Source organism: Patiria miniata, unplaced genomic scaffold (genome assembly GCF_015706575.1).
Source record: "Patiria miniata isolate m_02_andy unplaced genomic scaffold, ASM1570657v1 HiC_scaffold_7, whole genome shotgun sequence".
Classification (NCBI taxonomy): domain Eukaryota; kingdom Metazoa; phylum Echinodermata; class Asteroidea; order Valvatida; family Asterinidae; genus Patiria; species Patiria miniata.
The window spans coordinates 32,733,108-32,752,976 of record NW_024037074.1 but is presented as its reverse complement, the minus strand read 5'-3'; the positions used below and the strand labels follow the sequence as shown (position 1 = coordinate 32,752,976).

General features: G+C 40.9%; 1 protein-coding gene and 1 pseudogene across 1 annotated transcript; both read right to left on the bottom strand.

Annotated features, from left to right (window-relative positions):
• Nucleotides 1-3,499: 3,499 nt before the first annotated feature.
• On the bottom strand, nucleotides 3,500-5,302 carry LOC119746259 (annotated as a pseudogene).
• Nucleotides 5,303-9,915: 4,613 nt separating this feature from the next.
• Nucleotides 9,916-19,560, bottom strand: LOC119745134. Its single transcript, XM_038221358.1, has 7 exons — nucleotides 19,487-19,560; nucleotides 15,295-15,399; nucleotides 14,593-14,808; nucleotides 13,623-13,709; nucleotides 13,214-13,382; nucleotides 11,581-11,719; nucleotides 9,916-9,986 (listed from the first exon to the last, which is right to left on the bottom strand). The coding sequence occupies exons 1-7, from the start codon at nucleotides 19,558-19,560 to the stop codon at nucleotides 9,916-9,918; spliced, it is 861 nt and encodes a 286-aa protein (XP_038077286.1).
• Nucleotides 19,561-19,869: the final 309 nt, after the last annotated feature.

The following is a 19,869-nucleotide window of genomic DNA, read 5'->3' as shown; positions in this document are numbered from 1 at the left end:
GGATAGGCTTTTTGTTTTGTTTGTTTTTTCCTAATCTAACTGAATCCAAAATTGATTTTTTTTTAAGATAGGGCAGTGGCGCACCCAGGATTTGACTTGGGGGCGGGCTCACAATTTTCTGTTCAAATATACTTTTTCAGCAGTTTGATTTTGTTTCAAAAGATGTTGCCAAACATGTTTGGCCCCAGATGTTTTTTCGGGGGGGGGGGGAGGGCAGGGCGACGGATTACTTTGAGGTTGGTGACGCCATTTACCCCCATTTTGTACTACTCGAAAATAGGCCACATACATATCACCAAGGTTAAATCGTGGGACTAAAACAATACGTGGACACTTGGATGCGCCACTGCAACGGCCGATCAAGGGGGGGGGGGGGCAGTGGGGGTCATGTCCCCGGCCCCCGGAACCAATTTCATTTTTTTTTTCAAGTGACGTCTGTTACAACTGATAATGTAGTAACCAACGGATAATATATCACCAACTGATAATGTCACACAAATTGACCGATTAAACCGATAATGTAACAGAAATTGACCTGATGAAGTTTAGGCTCATATGCAGCGAATATTGGTATTCCGAGACAACCTAACAGTACGATTATCTCGATTTCAACTCAAAAGTGACCAAACCATCCCCGAATTGAATGCGTCTTTCAACGCATTCTTGGAAATCGCCTTCTGTTACTTTCTTCGAAATGATGACACGTCTGATACAATAATTTCACAGGGGGTATAGTCGTAACTATCTTTAAACCAACTAATCTATTCAACAGTAATTTTGCCGGTTACTTTTTTTGATATGGCTGCAAATAATGTACTCTACCTCTAATTTCACAATCATCTTTACTCACCTCTTCCGGTTTAATTACTAACACAAAAAGGTGAGGAAAGACACTTTCCGTCCGCTTGCACAAGTTGTACTTTATAGGGGTGCACGCCTGTAAATAGGCCAAAAATGCATCCGCCGAGCTCATGAATAACAGATATTTTATAGAAGAGAGTTCTGAGAGCCATTGAAGAAATGTGGTACTCGAACCTCTGGCCTGGACTTGGAGCTTCCAATTCGGAGCATTTTGGATGCAATCCATAGACTTAGCCAGCAGGGGGTATTTAGCCACCCCCCCCCCCAATATTTTGTAAAGACTGCCTTTTTCCATTCAAATGCCCTTTTTTTTTTAACGGGCTTACCCCCCCCACCCCCAATAATTTGTAAAGAGTGCCCTTTGTTGTTAAAGTGCCCTTTTTTCTGAACAAGTGCCCTTTTTTTAAAAGAAGTGTTGCCCTTTTTTGTGGCATCTGCCGTTTTTGGTGCCTTTTCCCCCCTGAATTTCGCACATGTATCGCCCTGAAAAGCACCATCTATTAAGGGCGGATCCAGAACACAATTTTTTTGGGGGGGGGGGCCCAAACAATTTTTGGTCCCCCCCAAAAAGTGGGTCAAAAAAATTACGGCGTTGGGTTCGGGGCCCGCTTAAGGGCCCCGAATTTTTTTTGGATTCTAGATGCTCTGTGGTGCGATCTGAGGCAATTTCTGACCACTTTAACCAATTTTTTTTTAGGAAAAGATGGTGGTGTACTCATTGCCTGCCTTTATTGCGATGTCACATAAAAAAAAAATTGGTTTCGTTTTTTTTTGGGGGGGGGGGGGCATGGCCCCTTTGGCCCCCCCCCCTTCCCCCGGATCCGCCCTTGCATCTATTGGCCGTTGGTGTGCATAATCGTCGGTTTCGAACAGCGCCGCCACCGACCGATGGTTCCCCCCCCCCCCTTTTGGATTTTACGGAGGCCAAGGTGGGGGGGGGGGGGGGGGGAGAACTGTCTACATTTCACCACGTATGTGCAAGTGCTCTTTTCAAAAAAATTTACCCCCCAATAAAAATGACCGTGCTACGCCACTGCAATCGGGCCCAAAAGTGGCGCTATTTAACCAAGTTAAGTTGTGGAGGGATATTCGTTTTGAAAATTGCTACTTTTCCAGTTTGGGAAACATCGTTCATTTTTAGGAGTGTTAATTCTTCTTTGGGTGAGATTTTCTAAAAAAAGAAAGAAAAAAGTTAATGGTCCACCCACCACAAATTGAAAAGAACACGAAAGATTACATGTTGATCATAATTATTTTTCGGTAGATTCTGATCACCTGTGAGAGTTCCGAGTATTTTTAAAAGAATGTGAAGAGTGGCCATTTATCATTGAAGCCTATTATGGGCATTTAATACAGGGTTGCACCCCTTAGTTCATGCATGATTAGTGGTGTTTACATTCTCGGGTTAAATATGCCTCATGTTTTGAAATTCAATCTTCACGAACCCGTCCCCCTTCCTGCCCTCTGGTGCTCCCGGTAATTCTTTCCTATGGGAGCGAAGTCGGGACGCCAGACGAAGTAGGGGCCGCCTACTACACAGGAAAGCGCACATAAAAACAAAGCGTGACGTATAATGTCTCAGGCCTATTTTGGTAAAAGTCTTGTAGACCTAACACATTAATACTTTTTTTTCTGTACAAAAGTGGCCATATTGATTTCTGACAATTGATTGCATGTATAGACTTGCATAAAAGACGGAGAAACGCACTGCCATCAATAATACTGATCGACTAACGTTCTTTTGTAAAACATTAAAACACAGTAAAAATTTAAAAACTTCATTTTTACAGCGACAATTAAAATTCTACAAACATACAAATAAGATTGCTGATTCCTGAATCAGAAAAAAAACCGCCAGATTGAATCATTAATGGAGATGGGTATATCCAAATTGAAGTGCCCCTATACCGCACAATAATTTCTGCATTAACTAACTTTCAGTAATTGATGTGTGAACAAACAATGGATATAACCCGTACACATTTAAACATGTCGTCATCGACGCCACGAAGTAACACTCTACCGTGTAAAACCATATTTTTTTCAATTTTCAGGTTTTTTTTTTATTTTTAAACATTATTCATCAAGGCCTACCATTGCACGAAGTTTCAAAGCTTCAAGAATTTTACTTTAATAATTACGCTAAGTATCCATGGCAACTTTTGCGCAAAAGTGACAATTTTCGTTTTCACGAAGTAACACTCAAGTTCCATTTACCATTGCAATACATGGCGCACACTCTGCTCATATTTGAGCCAAAAAGTTTTCACGAAGTAACACTCTTCTGGTAATAAGTATGAGCGCGCGCGCGCTGACCTGAAGTTGCACTTTCCTTGTGCTGTATACATTGAAGAGTGTTACATTGAAGAGTGTTACTTCGTGAAAACGAAAATGTACAGTTTCGCAGCTTTTTCGGTTTCACGAACTAACACTCATCTTTTTTCTCTTATTTCTTGTTTATTTAATACACAAACGGGTAAAAAAACAGCAGATTTAATAAATTCAATTTATCAAGTGTCCACAACGAGAAACCCAACTGAAAATACTCTGTCGTTTTGACGCAAAGTGTTGTTTTAGAAGGCGTTCAACTTTAGATGCCGTTTTCTCCGATTGCTAGTTTTTACCGGTATGTACATGAGTGTTACTTCGTGGTGTCGGTGACGATGTCTTAAACGTAAGACTCCAGATATAAAAAGTCTACACATATGAATCAAGACCATAAAAATGTTTATTCAAAAAGTTGATACAGATGAACAATATAGACTCTATATGTGCTTATGAAATTGTGCATGCCTGCGGGCAGCAACTTTTGGCCGGTGGGCTATCATCTTCATCATTGAATTTATATTGTATTTCGTCTGTTGATCGATAGCAAAGGTTAGTCTTTGTGATGAGAGGAGACGTTTCTCGCTGAGGCGTTTGCGTGATCGGCTCAGGGGCACGTGGTGAGTTGTTCGGCTTTGGTGCTTGATCGGTTGGTTTGGGGTGGTGGGGGATTCCAGAGATGTTGATGTGGCTGGAGTTATCTGCTGGAGTCGTCTGTGTGGTTGTCTGTGTTCTGTAGGTTCCTAGTGAGGGTCCTTCCACGGTCGTGGTATGGTCAAAGGAGTATGGTCGGTTATAGGTAGAATTTGCTGGGTAGATGTTGCTGGCAGCCCGCTGAGTGCCTGATGAGTGTTGCGGGGATGCTGCTCGTGGCGTTACGGTTTTCCTTGTGGCGATTTCGTCACGGTGGAAGGTGTTGTAGCTGGGAATAGGGTGGGGTGTACTCGGAGAGGATTTTAAAATTCCCACAGGGGTTCCTTGGGGAACTTCAGCCTGCTTGGAGGAACTCTTGGCTCTCGTGTGGCCGGTCGGGTTGCTCTCGATTCTGACGGCTTGGTCAGACTGAAATGCTCTCTTCTCTGATCTTGATTGATAGTAGGGAGGGTTGGTCCTTGTGACACAAGACGTCTGTCGCTGAGGCGTTTGCTTGATCAGCTCAGGGGTACGTGGTGAGTTGCTTGGCTTAGGTGCTTGATCGGTTGGTTTGGGGTGGTGGGAGATCCCAGAGATGGGATGGGGTGTAGGGGGCCTACTCCGAGAGGATTTTGGAATAATTCCCACAGGGGTTCCTTGGGGAACTTCAGCCTGCTTGGAGGAACTCCCTCTCGTGTGGCCGGTCGGGTTGCTCTCGATTCTGACGGCTTGATCAGACTGAACTACTCCCTTCTTTCGGAATAACTGGATAGTCACGTCGCAGGAGCGCATCGGACTAAAGTTGAACAGATTGTTATACTTTCGGATGGTATATGAATGTGCCCCCTTTGGGAAAGTGGGCTTGCCGCGGAATTCGAAAACTAAATCCATTCCGGCTCGGAATGCGAAGTCCCGCTGAAACTGAGTACTGCCGCCGCAGTCATTGTCGATGTACAGGACGAAGCAGCCCGGTTTGGTCTGCTGGAGAACATCCCCGAAGGAAAGCACCTTTGGCGCGGTCGGCTCGGAAGAAAGCAGACACTGCTGAGAAAGATTTTGACAGTGTGAGGATATCAGCCCGTTTGATGAACTGCAGATCTCGGGTGTGGAGTCTTGTGTCTCTAACCAGATCACACCTGTGGTAAGTTACAGTAAAGATCTCCGGCAGTTGCGCGTATATCGTGTCCCATGTGTCTTTCCAGTTGGGGTACGAGCCGTACACCAGATAGCAATGGTGCATCAGGTAAAGAAACACGTAAGCGCAGCGGTTGGCCGGGTCAGCCCAGTCAGATCGCAAATTTGAACTGGCAAACCGGAGTCCGGTTTTGTACAGATTGGAGATATTTCTCAACGACTGCTTGACAATATCAGTATTGGATGTGTATCCATCGGGAACTGCATCTACAAGTTCTTCGAGGATATCTGTCAGAATGCGACGAAAATGATCCGAAACTTTCTGAGCTTTTGGCACGGGAAAATCCATAGCCTGCAAATTGAACAAAATCGCGAGTAAGAATAAAGCGAGTCAACCTGGAGCTCCATTTATTCAGCTGCTGTTCTGGTCAAGTAATATTCCTCGTCTTTGGTAAAAAAAGTGAACCATCGGTAAAAAAGTGAAGTCAGCCTTTGGCCAAAAAAAAAAGGCTCCGGTTTCTGGTATGCGCGCGCGTCGCCGCAGTCATGCGCGTCGGCAAAATGAAAAAGTTTTTTTTTCAATACAAGATGATGTCTCAAAACCGCCAAACTCACTGGTTTGACTGGAATTCTGCTGCTGCACAATTTTAACGTGTTTTTAGATGGGGTTATGATCGAGAATAAGCTTTATGTGGCCTCTCTGGACTCCAATATATTTGCACTTAGTTTAGTCGGGCACCATTTGCAGTCATCAGCCGACATTTGAAGCCAAAAAAAAAAAAACAGGTAAAAAAAAAAAAAAAAAGCCGCGTCGCCGCACCACTTTTGGGGCAAGCTCCATACCAGAAACCGGAGACTTTTTTTTTTGGCCTTTGTTCCCTTTTTTTTTTTTACCGATTCTTGGAATAACGCTGTAAATGTTCACGTATAGGCTATATAGGTAAAGGTAAATGTCAACTCGGTATTACACCTACCACGCACTCACACACACCTTCCGGCACACATTGCACATCAGTGGATTTCTCACTGGGGGAACTCCCCGTCGTTGACTTTAAAAACTCTGGATTTTTTTTCATAGTAAAAGCCTCTGCGTTCAATTTAACTCACCTTTTACAATAGTAGCCGAATTACAGTAGCTTGTCCTCGTCCTGCGTCACTGTCTGTTTCAGTTCCTCGATGATGAGAAAATATTTCTTTTGTTTGGAAAATCCCGCATCAGAAATGAGAATGTACACGCAAGCTTACCGGGTCAATTTCTGGGGGCGGGGCAGAAAACAACATACGCAAACACTCAGATCGGGTACATTGTGTATCGACCAGGTTTCTAAAATGGACCCTGTACTCCGGTTTTGTGGTTCGGTCGGTAAGGCCAAAAAAAAAAAAGTCTCCGGTTTCTGGTATGCGCGCGCGTCGCCGTAGCCATGCGCGTCGGCAAAATGAAAAAGTTTTTTTTCAATGAAAGATGATGTCTCAAACCCGCCAAACTCACTCGTTTGACTGGAATCCCGCTACTGCACAATTTTAACGTGTTTTTAGATGGGGTTATGATCGAGAATAAGCTTTATGTGGCCTCTCTGGACTCCCATATATTTGCACTAAGTTTAGTCGGGCACCATTTGCTGTCATCAGCCGACATTTGAAGCAAAAAAGTCAGGTAAAAAAAAAAAAAGCCGCGTCGCCGCACCACTTTTTGGACAAGCTCCATACCAGAAACCGGAGACTTATTTTTTTTTGGCCTAATGGACCAATCCTCTCATGTGCTGGGTAGTATAAATCCAGGGACACCGCTGATACGCCTATGCTGAAGAATAGGTAACACAAGGGGTTGGATATTTAGATCCATCATCAAACAATAAAAAATAGTACACGCAAAACAATATAGCGTGTTCAGCGCCAAAAATACAAAGCGAATTTGAGTCAGCTTTCATAGAACAAAAACAAATTTATTCGGTTTCCGGTTTTATAAGAGTCATTAACAAAATGGAAAGAGGACCCGGCGTCTCAGTTCTGTGGTAATTTATTCTGAGAGATGGAAATAGACAGGCTATTGTAGTAACGGCAAAGCAAACGTGATTGGTCAATGGAAATTAATAGTCATGAGAATTTCCTTTCAATCTGAAATGGAGTTTACAAGGTGGATCTAAAAAAAGAATAAGGGGGAGGGGGACCGACATTTTTACATCTATGACAATCTCTCCTCTGTACAGAAAATGATGTCCTCGCCTTTTGAACTTTTTACAAAGATTTCAAAAGTAACACATTATAAATACAAGAATAATCGAAAAAGAAAACAAAGTGCAATGAAGAATATTATGTACTCAAGTGCTGAAAGCAAAACATGGAAATCATTCCAGTGCCTGGTTAGATAATGAAATTGAGGAAAATATTCAAAGAGTTTCTTTCCAAAACGCAATAAACGCCATTGTGTTACCTTTTAGAATTCCACCCTTCCCATGCTCAGTTTCGACATTGATTGGTCGTCATAGGTTACACAAAGGTATTAAATTTGGCGAGGAAGCATTAAACAATAACATTAACATATCCAAAACAAGTACAAAAAACACCAGGTGAATTTGAGTCAACTTTCATGACACGAAAGCAACACATCCGGTTTCCAGAAGATAACTCAAGAGGTATCTGTTGCATTGTGACAATCATGTGACTATCTCCCTTCTGTCCAGAAAAAGCATGTCCTCGACTTTTGAACTGTTTACAAATATTTAAAAAGTAACATATCGTTGTTTATACATGAACAACTGAGAACGAAAACAAAATGCAATGAAGTATATAATATACAGGGTGAGTAAAATAAACCCCGATACCCAAATGTCGGGACTATTGTTTTAGTGAACTTCTGCATGTAGCACTTTCAAAATCTAGGATATAGAAGCCCAATTCATAAGCTTTCTTTTAGTACAATAATCATTCAAATCACTCATGTACTTTTCAAGTAACGGAATTTTAAACACAACCACCGTTTTAAGGTTTTGTCCATGGATCACATAAAAAGTTCAGTGTTCTTTCCGCAAAACGAAAACAAATCAAATAGGGATGTGTGTGAATTGTTTTCGTTTTGCTGAAAGAACGCACACCTTTTTTTGTGATCCATGGACAGAACTAAAACGGTGGTTGTGTTTAAGATTCCGCAACTAAAAAGGTTAATAAGTGATTTGAATGATTCAAAGTTAGAGAAGGTTGAGACAGGGTGTTCCCTCAGCTTCGGTTAGCATTGGACTGACTGTTTGAAATATACTTACAAAAATACATCCATTAATATGTATTTTTACACGAACTTAGTTGATAAATACAGCAAATGATCAAACAGTCCCATGGATAGATTGGACAGATGGCGACAATTTCCCGCCAAAATCTACCTAATGGCTGCCATCTTGGAAATGTCATAAAAATGTGGACATAAAGAGATAGAATCTTTAAAAAATGCAAAGAAACAAGTCTTGAAATGACTGATTTCAAAGTAATCAAACAAACTTCAAAGATAAAAATGTCTTGAGTCCTTTAAGATAAAGAAAAAAATGGAATATTGGCTATATTTTACTTTAACTGTCTTACTACTGAAAATTTCGCCCAGTGATTGGTTATGATCAATAACACAAGCCTGGATGATGTAAGTATTAGGACCAAAAAAAAATTGTCACTGTCAATTAAATTTTGTCCTCACAGATTGTGACTTCATTTAGGCAATGTTTTCTCTGAAATGACAAAAATGAATTTAAAGCACACACGTTTCTTGAACAATAACTCATTAAAAAACCTGTCGCACTGGATTGAAATTTCGCCTAGTGATTGGTCATGATTAATAATAATAGCCTATGGAGTATTATAAAGACAAACAATTATTGTTGTCGCCGTAAATTAATATTTGTCCTCACGGACTATGACTTCATTTAGGAAGGTTCTTCTTCTCCGCAATGGCAATTAATTTACAACACACTCGATTCTGGAACTATAACTTCTTAACTGCTTACCTAGTGATTGGTCATAATTAATAACACAAGCCAATAAAGTAGTAAGACAAAAAATTATTGTCACCATAAAATAATTTTTGTCCTCATGGACTTAGACTTCCTTTAGGCAGGTTTTATCTCCGACACCATAGACCATAATTTCAATGGGGGCGCTGTTCAAATCCGATGATTTTTAACACTATACAACAGGACAGTGTACAACTACCCCCGTAACCCAGCAGGCTCTGTCTGTATTTTGTGTACAGGCGTAAACTAAATATCAGCATAATTATTTTTGGGTGTCAGAGTGTGGGGGGGGGGGGGAACTTAAATTTCTATGGAAAAAAAACCCAAATTTTTTATCTGCGTCTGGGCTTGCTTAGTACAGCTTAGCATGTACGGCCTATCCGGTGCGTTAGTGTGACGTCACCTCCAGCACTTTCTGCACGATTGGAACCGGAAGTTAACGCAGCTCGAGTGTTTGTAGCCAATGGGCGCTAGTAATCAGTGGTGCGCGTGCGTGTATGACGTTTTTACTAACGAACCGGATGGAACACCGGTGCCTAGGACCTACAAAACACTTATTTCCTGCATGTATGTACTTTTTCTTAATTTGTCTTTGTGAATATTCCATTTAACAATAGGCTTTTCAATAATGATACAATTCTAAAAACTTCAGATTTTGCTGGTCCCAGAGGGCCAGCCTAGTGTCCTCTTTCTACCTATCTCACTGACTGACTGCCTGACTGATTACCTGAATGACTGTTGATTGTGAACTGGGCAGTGCTGTCATATAGGATTACCCCTAACGCCAATGGATGGGCTGAATCCAGCCCATTGTGTAGACCACGTGCTTAACTGATGTCCAGTAAAAAAGCCATTCTGAAGCAATTGAAAAGAATGGTGTGCACTCTGGGACCAGCTTTACTAGGCTTCCCTTGACTTGTAAAGATAAAACCTACCCAACGCGGACTTCCAGAGAATATCTTTGATGTGCTTAGTGATAACCTTCATATGCAGATAAACACTTCAAGTGAACAGACGGTGCGTACTGCCTTCCAGCTATCCCTGAGGGCCACAAGATAAAGAAAGACGTGTAATAGATCATATTGAGGGAACTATATGAACGGCCACAAATGCCAGGTTATTGAAGTAACATCACAGGTTGATTTCATTTAAATATTACGTTTTTACCACCACTTTTTTCAGTTGAATTCATAAATACCTGAGACAGTTTACCCATTCCTATTGGTCAAGAGGGGAAAAGATCAAGAGGAAGAAGAAGAACATCGTGGTTTGATAATGTGAGAGACTGGACTGGCCTTAGCTACATGGAATGTGGGAGAGCATCTCAGGACAGAGACAGATGGAAATCCATTGCAGCCAACCTTCTGCGAGAAGACGGCACCTGATTGATTGATTGATTGATTGATTGGTCAAGACTGGCCTGTCACATGGGTCATTTTAAACCGCCCGTAAAATACCAGCTGGTTCTGCATTCAGTGTCACATCGCGCACTATGGGCCAATTTCCATATAAGGAGTTTTTCGGGACTACGCGCACGAGGCACATACCATAGACATGGGGCCATAGGAGTGTTACACAAAACATGAAGTAAATTGTTGAACAAAATCGTTAGAAATTTGTGAATTTTGGATTTGTTTTGACTTTTTGACCAAAAGGTATTTATGAGTGAGAATATACATGTTCTCAGCTGGTTTTCCGCAGGTAGGTATGTTTGAAACCAGCTCAGGCCATTATCGGCGACAGTTTAAAACTGGCCAAGCGCATATTTATTTCCGTATCAATGTTACTAAATTGCTTCAACACACATGCTATTTCAACTTTTTAAAGACAAGCATGCATAAAAAATATAATAAGGGAATAAATTGTCTCCGTCACCACGAACTGACACTCAAGCGCTCGTGAGTGCGCTGCATGCGCACGTATTTACCAAACCGGGATATTTTGGGTTTCACGAAACTGACATCCTCCACAGTGCGGCACTTTTATAGCGTACCCCATGCGTTTTCGGTTTCACAAACTGACACTGATCTTAATTTTACCAATTGAATCGCTTTTTAATTAAAAATTTGTATAATCACACAAGTACACGGATAGATTAAATTTGTGTCAAACCTTCCAAACCGTTTTTCTCCGTTCTGTATTGCCGCATCATGCTTGGGTGTCAGTTCCTGAAAACGAAAATGTACGGGGTGCGCTCTAAAAGTGCCGCACTGTGGAGGATGTCAGTTTGTGAAACCCAAAATATCGCGTGCGTGCATGCAGCGCACTCACGCACGCGTGAGTGTCAGTTCGTGGTGACGGTGACGAAATATGTGCTTTTGAGGTGTTAACTGAATCCTAACAATTACCCGAGCCAAATTCCTATTCACAAATACCATTTCGGTCACAAAATCTTAATTTTTTGGTCCAAAAGTCGAGTGAGGATCGTCAACATTCAACCAATAAAATGGTTAAAGGCACTAGATATCATAGGAGTCCAACTTTCATGTGACACTGGAAAAGTGTTTAAGATCAGCCAGCCATGTCCTTATCATCCATTTTAGACAACATGGGCTCTCGATTAATAGAAATGGGCAAACTGTCTTTAATGAATAGAGGATAAAACAAAGGAGGATTCACAATATTCTAGACTAACCTGTGTTAGCCATGGCATTCTTCTTGCCGTTACCCCAGACCATGAGTTGGCAGTGCAGCACCAATGGTTTCTGTACACTGTCATGACTGCAAAGTAGATTCACCAGGCCTTCTGTGTCTGTTGGGGAAGGCATGACGGCCTGCAAAAAGAGATTCATGTATGACTGATTAAAGGTAGAATGAACCATTTGTCGTTTGTGCATTTTTTTTCGTTTGAAGCAACAAAAGCACTCAAAATCTAAAAGCAGATGCTTAACAACTAACCCGATGAAGTTTAGCTCTGCGAATGCTGTATATTTTGAGAAAACACTATATTCTGGTTCCCAACTTCAGTTCGAAAGTTGCCATGTTGTATTTTGAATTGTGCACTCTCGTTGGACACAATCCTGAAATCAGCATTTTAGTGACATGATTCTCATTCAGCCGAGTGTAGCTACGTGATTTCATACACTGAACCGACAAATAATAGCAGCCGCGCCCAAGTGTGCAAAGGCCAACACTTGCATCCATTCATGGATTCGCCCAATTACAAACCAACAACAAATGATAACTTTAAAAAAATGTGTCACTTGACACATCTTTGGAAATGACCTTCTCATACTGTTTTCTTCCAAAATGACAGCATGCCAGAAGGAACAATTGAACAGGGGACTTAATGTCTTTACTTTCTTTAAACCAAGTAAGCTTTTGAACAATTATTTTGTCGTTTATTTTTTGGATAGCTGCAAATAAGCCAATTACGTTTAACAAGACAAGGGAAATCTAGTCAAGTTCGTCCAAGAGCGTACAAAATTCTATTCCATTGATTCAGTATGGAAATCTTTTCAATGGAAGTTTTAGGCATCTGGTTTACATAAAGGGCTGGATTGAGCCCATTCATTGGTGTTACGGGGTAATCCTATATGACAGCACTGCCCGGCTCTCTTCACTACGCTATAAGCCACAGTCAGTGATTCAATGAGCTCCATACATAAGCACCCCTCAACGGTAAGAAAGGGAGACGATGCCTGACGCTCATGCACCTGAAGAGGGTATGGCTTTGTGCACATTTAGAAAAATAATTAGTTGTGCGTACTTCACGTGATACGTGCAGGAACCAGTGCACACGTGTGGTGTGTCCCGTCTGCGATTTGTCCCCCCAAACGACATAAGCAAAATTTGAGCAAATGGGGTGTACGCTATGAGGTTTTGAACTTAACTTCCCTAAAAACATGAAAAAAATGTATAGAAAAGAAAAAATATAAATGAATTCGAACCCAATGAAATTTATCTTTATTTCCCTTAAAAAAAAATAATCCTCCAAAGCCGCAAATTAGAAAAGAAAAAAAATGGCAAAATGTGCTTCAAACTCACAACCTCCCATCTCAAACCATGTAATTATCCAGCTGAGCCATCGAGGAGCTCGACAGCAATCCGTAATTCATGGCATTATATGCCTGCGCACATATAACAAAAAGTATCGTAGAGGGTGCTCACAACCATCCATACAATGTTGTTTGGAAAAAAAAATAATTTGCGTCCCGTCCACTGGCCCATCAGTCAGTGGGATCGGAACAAATACGGCACTAAGGCTGGCCTCCTGGGACCAGCAATAAACTAAACACCACAGTAAGTTCCTACATGGACTATCTTACCTTTTCTCTGTAGTCGGGTTTCTTGTAAGAGTAGACGACCTCTTTGCAGCGTTGCATTTCAAGCTCTAGCTGCGTCCACTGGGGTGCTGTCAGGCCTAGCACAGGGGCGATGGCAGAGGGCTCACTGCACCACACCAGGGCCTCCCCTGTGCCGTCTTCAACAGCAAACCTGTACAGGGATTGGGGCAGGTGGATTACCATATACACTCCATGAACATCTCGTTCATGGAATCAGTTCAGGAAAACAAGCACAGGGAAAATGTACACACATTTTTTCAATCTCGTAACTGCGTATTTCTCTTTGTTATTCGAGTGAGGGGGTAGATTGTTCACGCAGTCAGTAAGTTATAGTTTGCACTGTTTAATACCACTTAGGGTAGATACGAGTTACTAATCTTCCAATCTCTACCTTGCAGTTGACGTCAGTTTCCCTTCCAGTTCAGCGATATCTGCGCTGCAGACACAGTCTTTGTGGCCGCAGCGCTGACAAGACCATCTAGACAAAGAGAAACCAATATCAAGCGGTAACAGGGAACGTTACCAGCACATGGAAGCAGTGTGTTGAATGGGACTGTGGATTATTCAAACTTGGATTCTATCATGTATTCCGATATTGCAATGGGTTGATCAATTTTTTTATGTGCCATGTTCAGGCCAATATTCAACGGGATGCTAATCATGCTTTGCGTGTGCCTGTCAAAAATTGACAATGAGCTTATTAACATATTCAGAAAGTTGTGTAAATATTGAGCTATTTTTGAGGTACATGACTAGCTGATATTTGAAAGAGTTTTAAGATGCAAGGGCTCAATTAAAAGAATGACACTATTCAATATCTTCTTGAGACCTCTCATATTTGCGAATACTCAAAACTGGAAGAAAAAAAAAGCTTTTCAGATTTTCGGTGGATGATTGAATATGGTCAGGGTGTGACACGTACCACCAAACTTAAAAAAGGAGTAGCACCAGAGTAGCCAGTGTAATTCAACAGTACCTTATGGAGACATGTGCTCAATAGGAAACAAAAGATTGTCTCCACAGAGCGATTCCTATAGTTGAATATGTCTCCACAAGGTTATCACTAAAAAGATGGATTTTACTCAAAAACTAGGAATTTCAAAGGTGTGTTGATCTGTCGCAAATTGAAGTATTTCATGTAAGGGATATTAAATCCCAATTTCATTCCAGGAAATTAATTCTGATTAAATTTAGGAGCATTTTAAAACTAGATTTTCAAACTTTAAAATTTTAGTACACGAGAACAAAGAAATGACTCCACAAGGATACAAATTCCAGAGTGTGTGATCCCAACTGTGAATATGTTGAGGAGACCACGAATGATTAAATGATTGAGTATTCGGTACAGCCAGTTGACTCACTTGAGAACCAGTGACTTGATGGCCTGCAGGTGACAGTGGATGACGATTGTCTGGGTCGGAGAGACCGAGTCAGGATTGGAGAGTAGATGAGACAGGTAGTAGCAGCGAGGAGGCGTTGAAGGCTGGGATGGGTCTGAAGATGAATCCTGGTGGTCTGTTGGTCGGACTGCTAGTGTGTCTGTTGGTGCGTCCGTAAATGGAGAATCTTGCACCACCCTGCGAAAATTATACGAAGTCAAAGAGATATTAATCAAATCATAATGTAATTGAAGGATTCACGACTCAAAACTGGCATTTTCTTATCAGATAAAAATACTTTTTGTCCGGCATTTCTATAACCGGCAGATACAGATGCCCAAAATTATAGTGAAAAATGCAAAGTCAACAGTTCAATGACCTCACAAAACCGCACGATCCAAAACACAAATTTAGGTTCTGTAGTTTTCTCGTATGACCAAACAATTTCAGCAAATTCAAAGAAAATCTGTGAGATTGTCCTCGGAAAGTGTTTGATTTGATACAAAGTGACCCATTACAGGGAAATCCTATACAATAGCACTGCCCGACCCTTTTTGATTTGCAGATGAAATTTGTCCTCAAATTATCCATGATGTTTCATGAGGTGACTCCTCAGTTGGCAACATTTCAGGAAATATCAACGCTACCAATTTGAAAACTGATTTACGGGACACAATAACTCACTGGCTGCTGGGAACGAAACTCGGAAGGGCATTGATTGTCACTGAAGTCAGAGGAATGACGCGGAAGTGGACATGGCTGGATGCAGAGGGTGATCTCAGGCACTGCCTGTTTGATGACATCAAAGACACAAGAAAATAGAATGAAATATTGAATCAATAAAGTTTTTTTTTTATTACCAACGAGTACCTTTACTTAACACTGTATTACATTTTATCTTCAAGTAAACTTGAATCTTCGATCATGATTGGTCGATCCATGGCAACAAGCCGTGCTACATATAATCATGTTGCACGGCCACGGTCCATACCGCACTCCGCGTATTGCACTTTTCTAAATGCGCACCCCATTCCGTACAACATGCATGTGTAATAGGATAACTGCTGAAACGTTTGTGTACATGTACAGCATGCGTGTTCCATCTTTACTGTGCGTCAAATTCGCTCGCGCTCGTGGAACACGGTAAAGTATAAGTGCATCTGTGTCCCATATACCGGACACAGACGCACTACATTACTCCGTGTTCCAATCAGGCTTGCTGGATAACGTATAGTATTTACTCCTTGATGAATCCAGAAAACCATCAAGTGCTCAGGCTGCTGGGCCTGGTATACAGCTTTTCATTCTCGGATCTCGATTTGATCTCTCGAATTTCATCTTGCCACATCTGACCATCACCGACCACGAGGTGTCAGTCTACAAGTGTGCTCGAAATCTGGGAGTTGTGTTCGACCGTCTGTTCAGTATGGAAGCACATACCTCAAGTTTGTGCAGAAGTGCTAACTTCCACCTATGCAACATAAGCAGAACCCGCAAGTACCTGTCATAGTGGAGCTGCTTAGGTCCATTTTTGGCCAAAATCGTGCACTTCGTGGTAAAAGCATGAAATTTGGCATGCGGGGTCGCAATGAGCTAGAAATCATGTTAAGATCGGGACCCATCCTGGATTTTGCCCATTTTGGGGGCGGAGCTTAATTTTTTGAAAAAGGGGATGCAAACAATAAAAACTGTATTTAACATCCATTTCCCTCGTTTTTCTATGCGTTAAAGTAAGCTTAAACATAAAATAAGACATTCTAGCTTGTAAACACCTGTTATTTTCCACCCATTTTGTGGGCGTGGCCTAAATGTGTAAAAGAGGCGGTATATATTTGCAGTTTGGTTCAAATATATAAAAAATACCATTCAGTTGGGTGGTAAAATCTTGAAAATTGGCATGTTTAGTCGAAATGGGCTGAAAATCATTTTAAGAGGTGGACCCATCTTGGATCTTGCCATTTTGGGGGCGGAGCTTGATCGGTTAAAAAGGGGAGTGCAAACAAATAACAATTTAGAAAAACTGTATTTAACATCCATTTTCCTTTGTTCTTCATGCTTTTAAATAAACAGAGACATGATAAAAAAAAATCAAACATTGTAACACTTGTTATTTTTTACCCTTTTGTGGGCGTGGCCTAAATACGAAAAGGAGTCCTCACATTAAAGCAGCTTCATTCAAACGAGGGAAAATCAGCACTTTTGCTGGTAAAACACAAATTCTGCATTGGTTAACTATGTTTGCCATACACTGTAAAGATAAGTTTAAAAGGTTGCAAGGACTTTGCCCTTTTAGGGGTGGAGCTACATTTTAAAGTAGAGGGCTGAATATTTGCATAGAAAGGTAAAATGGTAATATTTCTACTGGGTATACTTACTCAAAGTGGTTTCATGTCCTTAGATGTACCTGGTACGTACAGCCTAGGCCAAAACATAGTTCTGTTTCCGATAACATGGCATTTGAAAATAGGGTAGGAAGGTAGGGAATTCTTGTGGGGTGCATTCTTTTTGTGTTGATCATATGTAGGTGTCTGCGTGTATTCCATGGTAAAAGGTGGTAATTGATGGTTTTTGTTTAATTTCTTCATTGTTCCCAAAACAATATTAGGGTAGGGGCTGTCAAAATAGGGTAGGTGGGGTACCGGAAGCAGAATTATTATTTTTCGGCCCTATGTGTAAATATTGAAGCAATTGCCAGGAGTCAATGGCTGTGGATTCTCTCTTCATTGATACGACCACACTCTATTGAAAGTTAACAATCACGCTATCAGGACTGGGGTGTTATGGATCTGCTAAAGACCGCATTGTTGTTCCCCCTCCCTCTCCCATTGTAATTCCTATATTTTTTGCGTGATTTTCCTAAAATTCGGCACGAATGTTGGTTGGCCAGTACTCTATTTGATGTCATGTTCGTAGATACCACATTTAGAGTGCACTTTTGAAATTCACTTCATCTGATTTCATTTTGTTTTACAAACACCCACATGAATTCAAAACGTCTGCGCCCAGAACGGCTTCATGGCTTTTCTGCGCAAAAAAGCGAGGAGTGGGTACAACCCGATCACAATTTTGAAATGGCCACAATTTTCTTCTGCCCTTTGTTTCCTTTTTTTTCTTCTTTCTACATGATGCTCCGCTTCTTTTCTTCTAAACAGTACCTTGTATAAACATGAAACTTTGAACAAAGATTAACCCTTATCCAACATCTTCAAAAGTGGCCATCGATTGAACGAAGTCTTGAACAAAATAAAACTCATGTTGATATTTTGTAATCAGATAGACCATTAATTGACAAACAATACTTTGTCAAGTACATGAAGTCACTTGACCTTTACTTTAATACGGGGCTTACAAAAAGTGAATGGTGTTGTCATCGCCTGAAAGAGCACACCCCCCCCCCTTCCCCCGTGACCCGTGATGTTGGTAGTGTTTACAAACAAGGAAATGCCGCAGCTGCTGTAACCTATGTTACTTGTAGCCAATCACACTAATTTAAATATGAAATATTTAATCTTCTGGAATATTCAACCCCCTACTTTAAATTGTAGATCCACCCCTAAAAAGGCAAAATCCTTGCAACCTTTTTAAATTTATATTTACTGTGTATGGTAAAACATAGTTAACCAATGCAGAAGTTGTGTTTTTACCAGCAAAAGTGATGATTTTCCCTCGTTTGAATCAAGCTGCTCCAATGTGCGGCCTCCTTTTCATATTTAGGCCACACCCACAAAAGGGTAAAAATAACAAGTGTTTGAAAGTTGGAATTTTTTTTTATCATGCCTCTGTTTATTTAAAAGCATGAAGAACAAAGGAAAATGGATGTTAAATACCGTTTTTCTAAATTTTGCACTCCCCTTTTTAACCGATCAAGCTCCGCCCCCAAAATGGGCAAGATCCAACATGGATCCACCTCTTAAAATGATTTTCAGCCCATTTCGACTAAACATGCTAATTTTCAAGATTTTACCACCCAACTGAATGGTATTTTCCATATTTGAACCAAACTGCTGACATATACCGCCTTTTTTACACATTTAGGCCACGCCCACAAAATGGGTGGAAAATAACAGGCGCTAAAACGCTAGAATGTCTTATTTTATGTTTAAGTTTATTTTCAAAGCATAGAAAAACTAGAAAATGGATGTTAAATACAGTTTTTATGAGTTTTTATTGTTTGCACCCCCTTTTTCAAAAAATCAAGCTCCGCCCCCAAAATGGGCAAAATCCAGGATGGGTCCCGATCTTAAAATGATTTCTAGCCCATATTGACCCCACATGCCAAATTTCATGCTTTTACCACAAAGTGCACGATTTTTCGCTTAGCAGCTCCACTATCACAGGAAACAGCAGAACAGGCCATCCATGCTTTTGTTTCTTCACGTCTGGATTGTTGCAATGCCCTGCTCGTTGGCCTTTGTTTGCAACGTGTTCTGAATAATGTAGCTCTGTTACTGCACAAGCACAGTGCCACGACAATATACATGAACATTTTCATCCCTTATATATTTGTTAAAGAGCCATTTTTCATTGAAAGTACTGTTAACTATATTTTCACAGATTTTTCAACATATTAAGCCAGATTAGGAGTCCGTGAAAACACCCTTAAGATAGTCCTTTGTTTACCCATGGAGATAAACCCAGTGTACCGTTATGTATAACCAATACCCTGGCCACTGATCCTCAGTGGCCAGGGTCATTAAAAAAACGTGAAAATACCCTTACAGGATTAGTCCTAAATAAGCCCCATGTAAATGTCCGTGAAACATCTCTTAAAGATTGTTTTCATGGAGAAGTGGACTTTTAATGAAAATTGAAGGGATCAGAGGTTCATAGTATAATGGCCTCTAAAATTGTAGTCTCTAGATTTGTTAATACCAACCTGAACGTAACCGTTGCTCCTGGTAGTAAACCCAATACACTGTGTAGAAAGGCTCCACTCACACAGACCTCCATGGTTACTGAAGAAACTACAGTATCAGCTACCAGAACCTGAAACTCATCATCTATACCAGTAACAAATACAAAATAGTAGTGTAAAATATGAATAATTTACTAAAATAACATTTGTTATTCTAGTATTCTGTTATTCGTGACCGTGACCAGAAACATGTTATGGCTTTGGTCATTGATTAAGCATTTTCGTGACTTCGTTTGGCTGGAGTGACGTCACTGTTCCAACCAAAACCGCACCAAGGCCAAGGGTTGGCTACGGAGTGGATTTCGAGATGGCAGAACATAAATACACGACATTGAACAAAACGG

Excerpts from the sequence above, each read along its gene's own strand:
- LOC119745134 (XM_038221358.1), bottom strand. The coding sequence starts at position 19,560 with ATGGAGGTCTGTGTGAGTGGAGCCTTTCTACACAGTGTATTGGGTTTA. Across the intron at positions 14,809-15,294 it reads AGTTTCGTTCCCAGCAGCCA|GGTGGTGCAAGATTCTCCAT; the intron begins GTGAGTTATTGT and ends TAATTTTCGCAG. Across the intron at positions 13,710-14,592 it reads ATCAAGTCACTGGTTCTCAA|ATGGTCTTGTCAGCGCTGCG; the intron begins GTGAGTCAACTG and ends CTCTTTGTCTAG.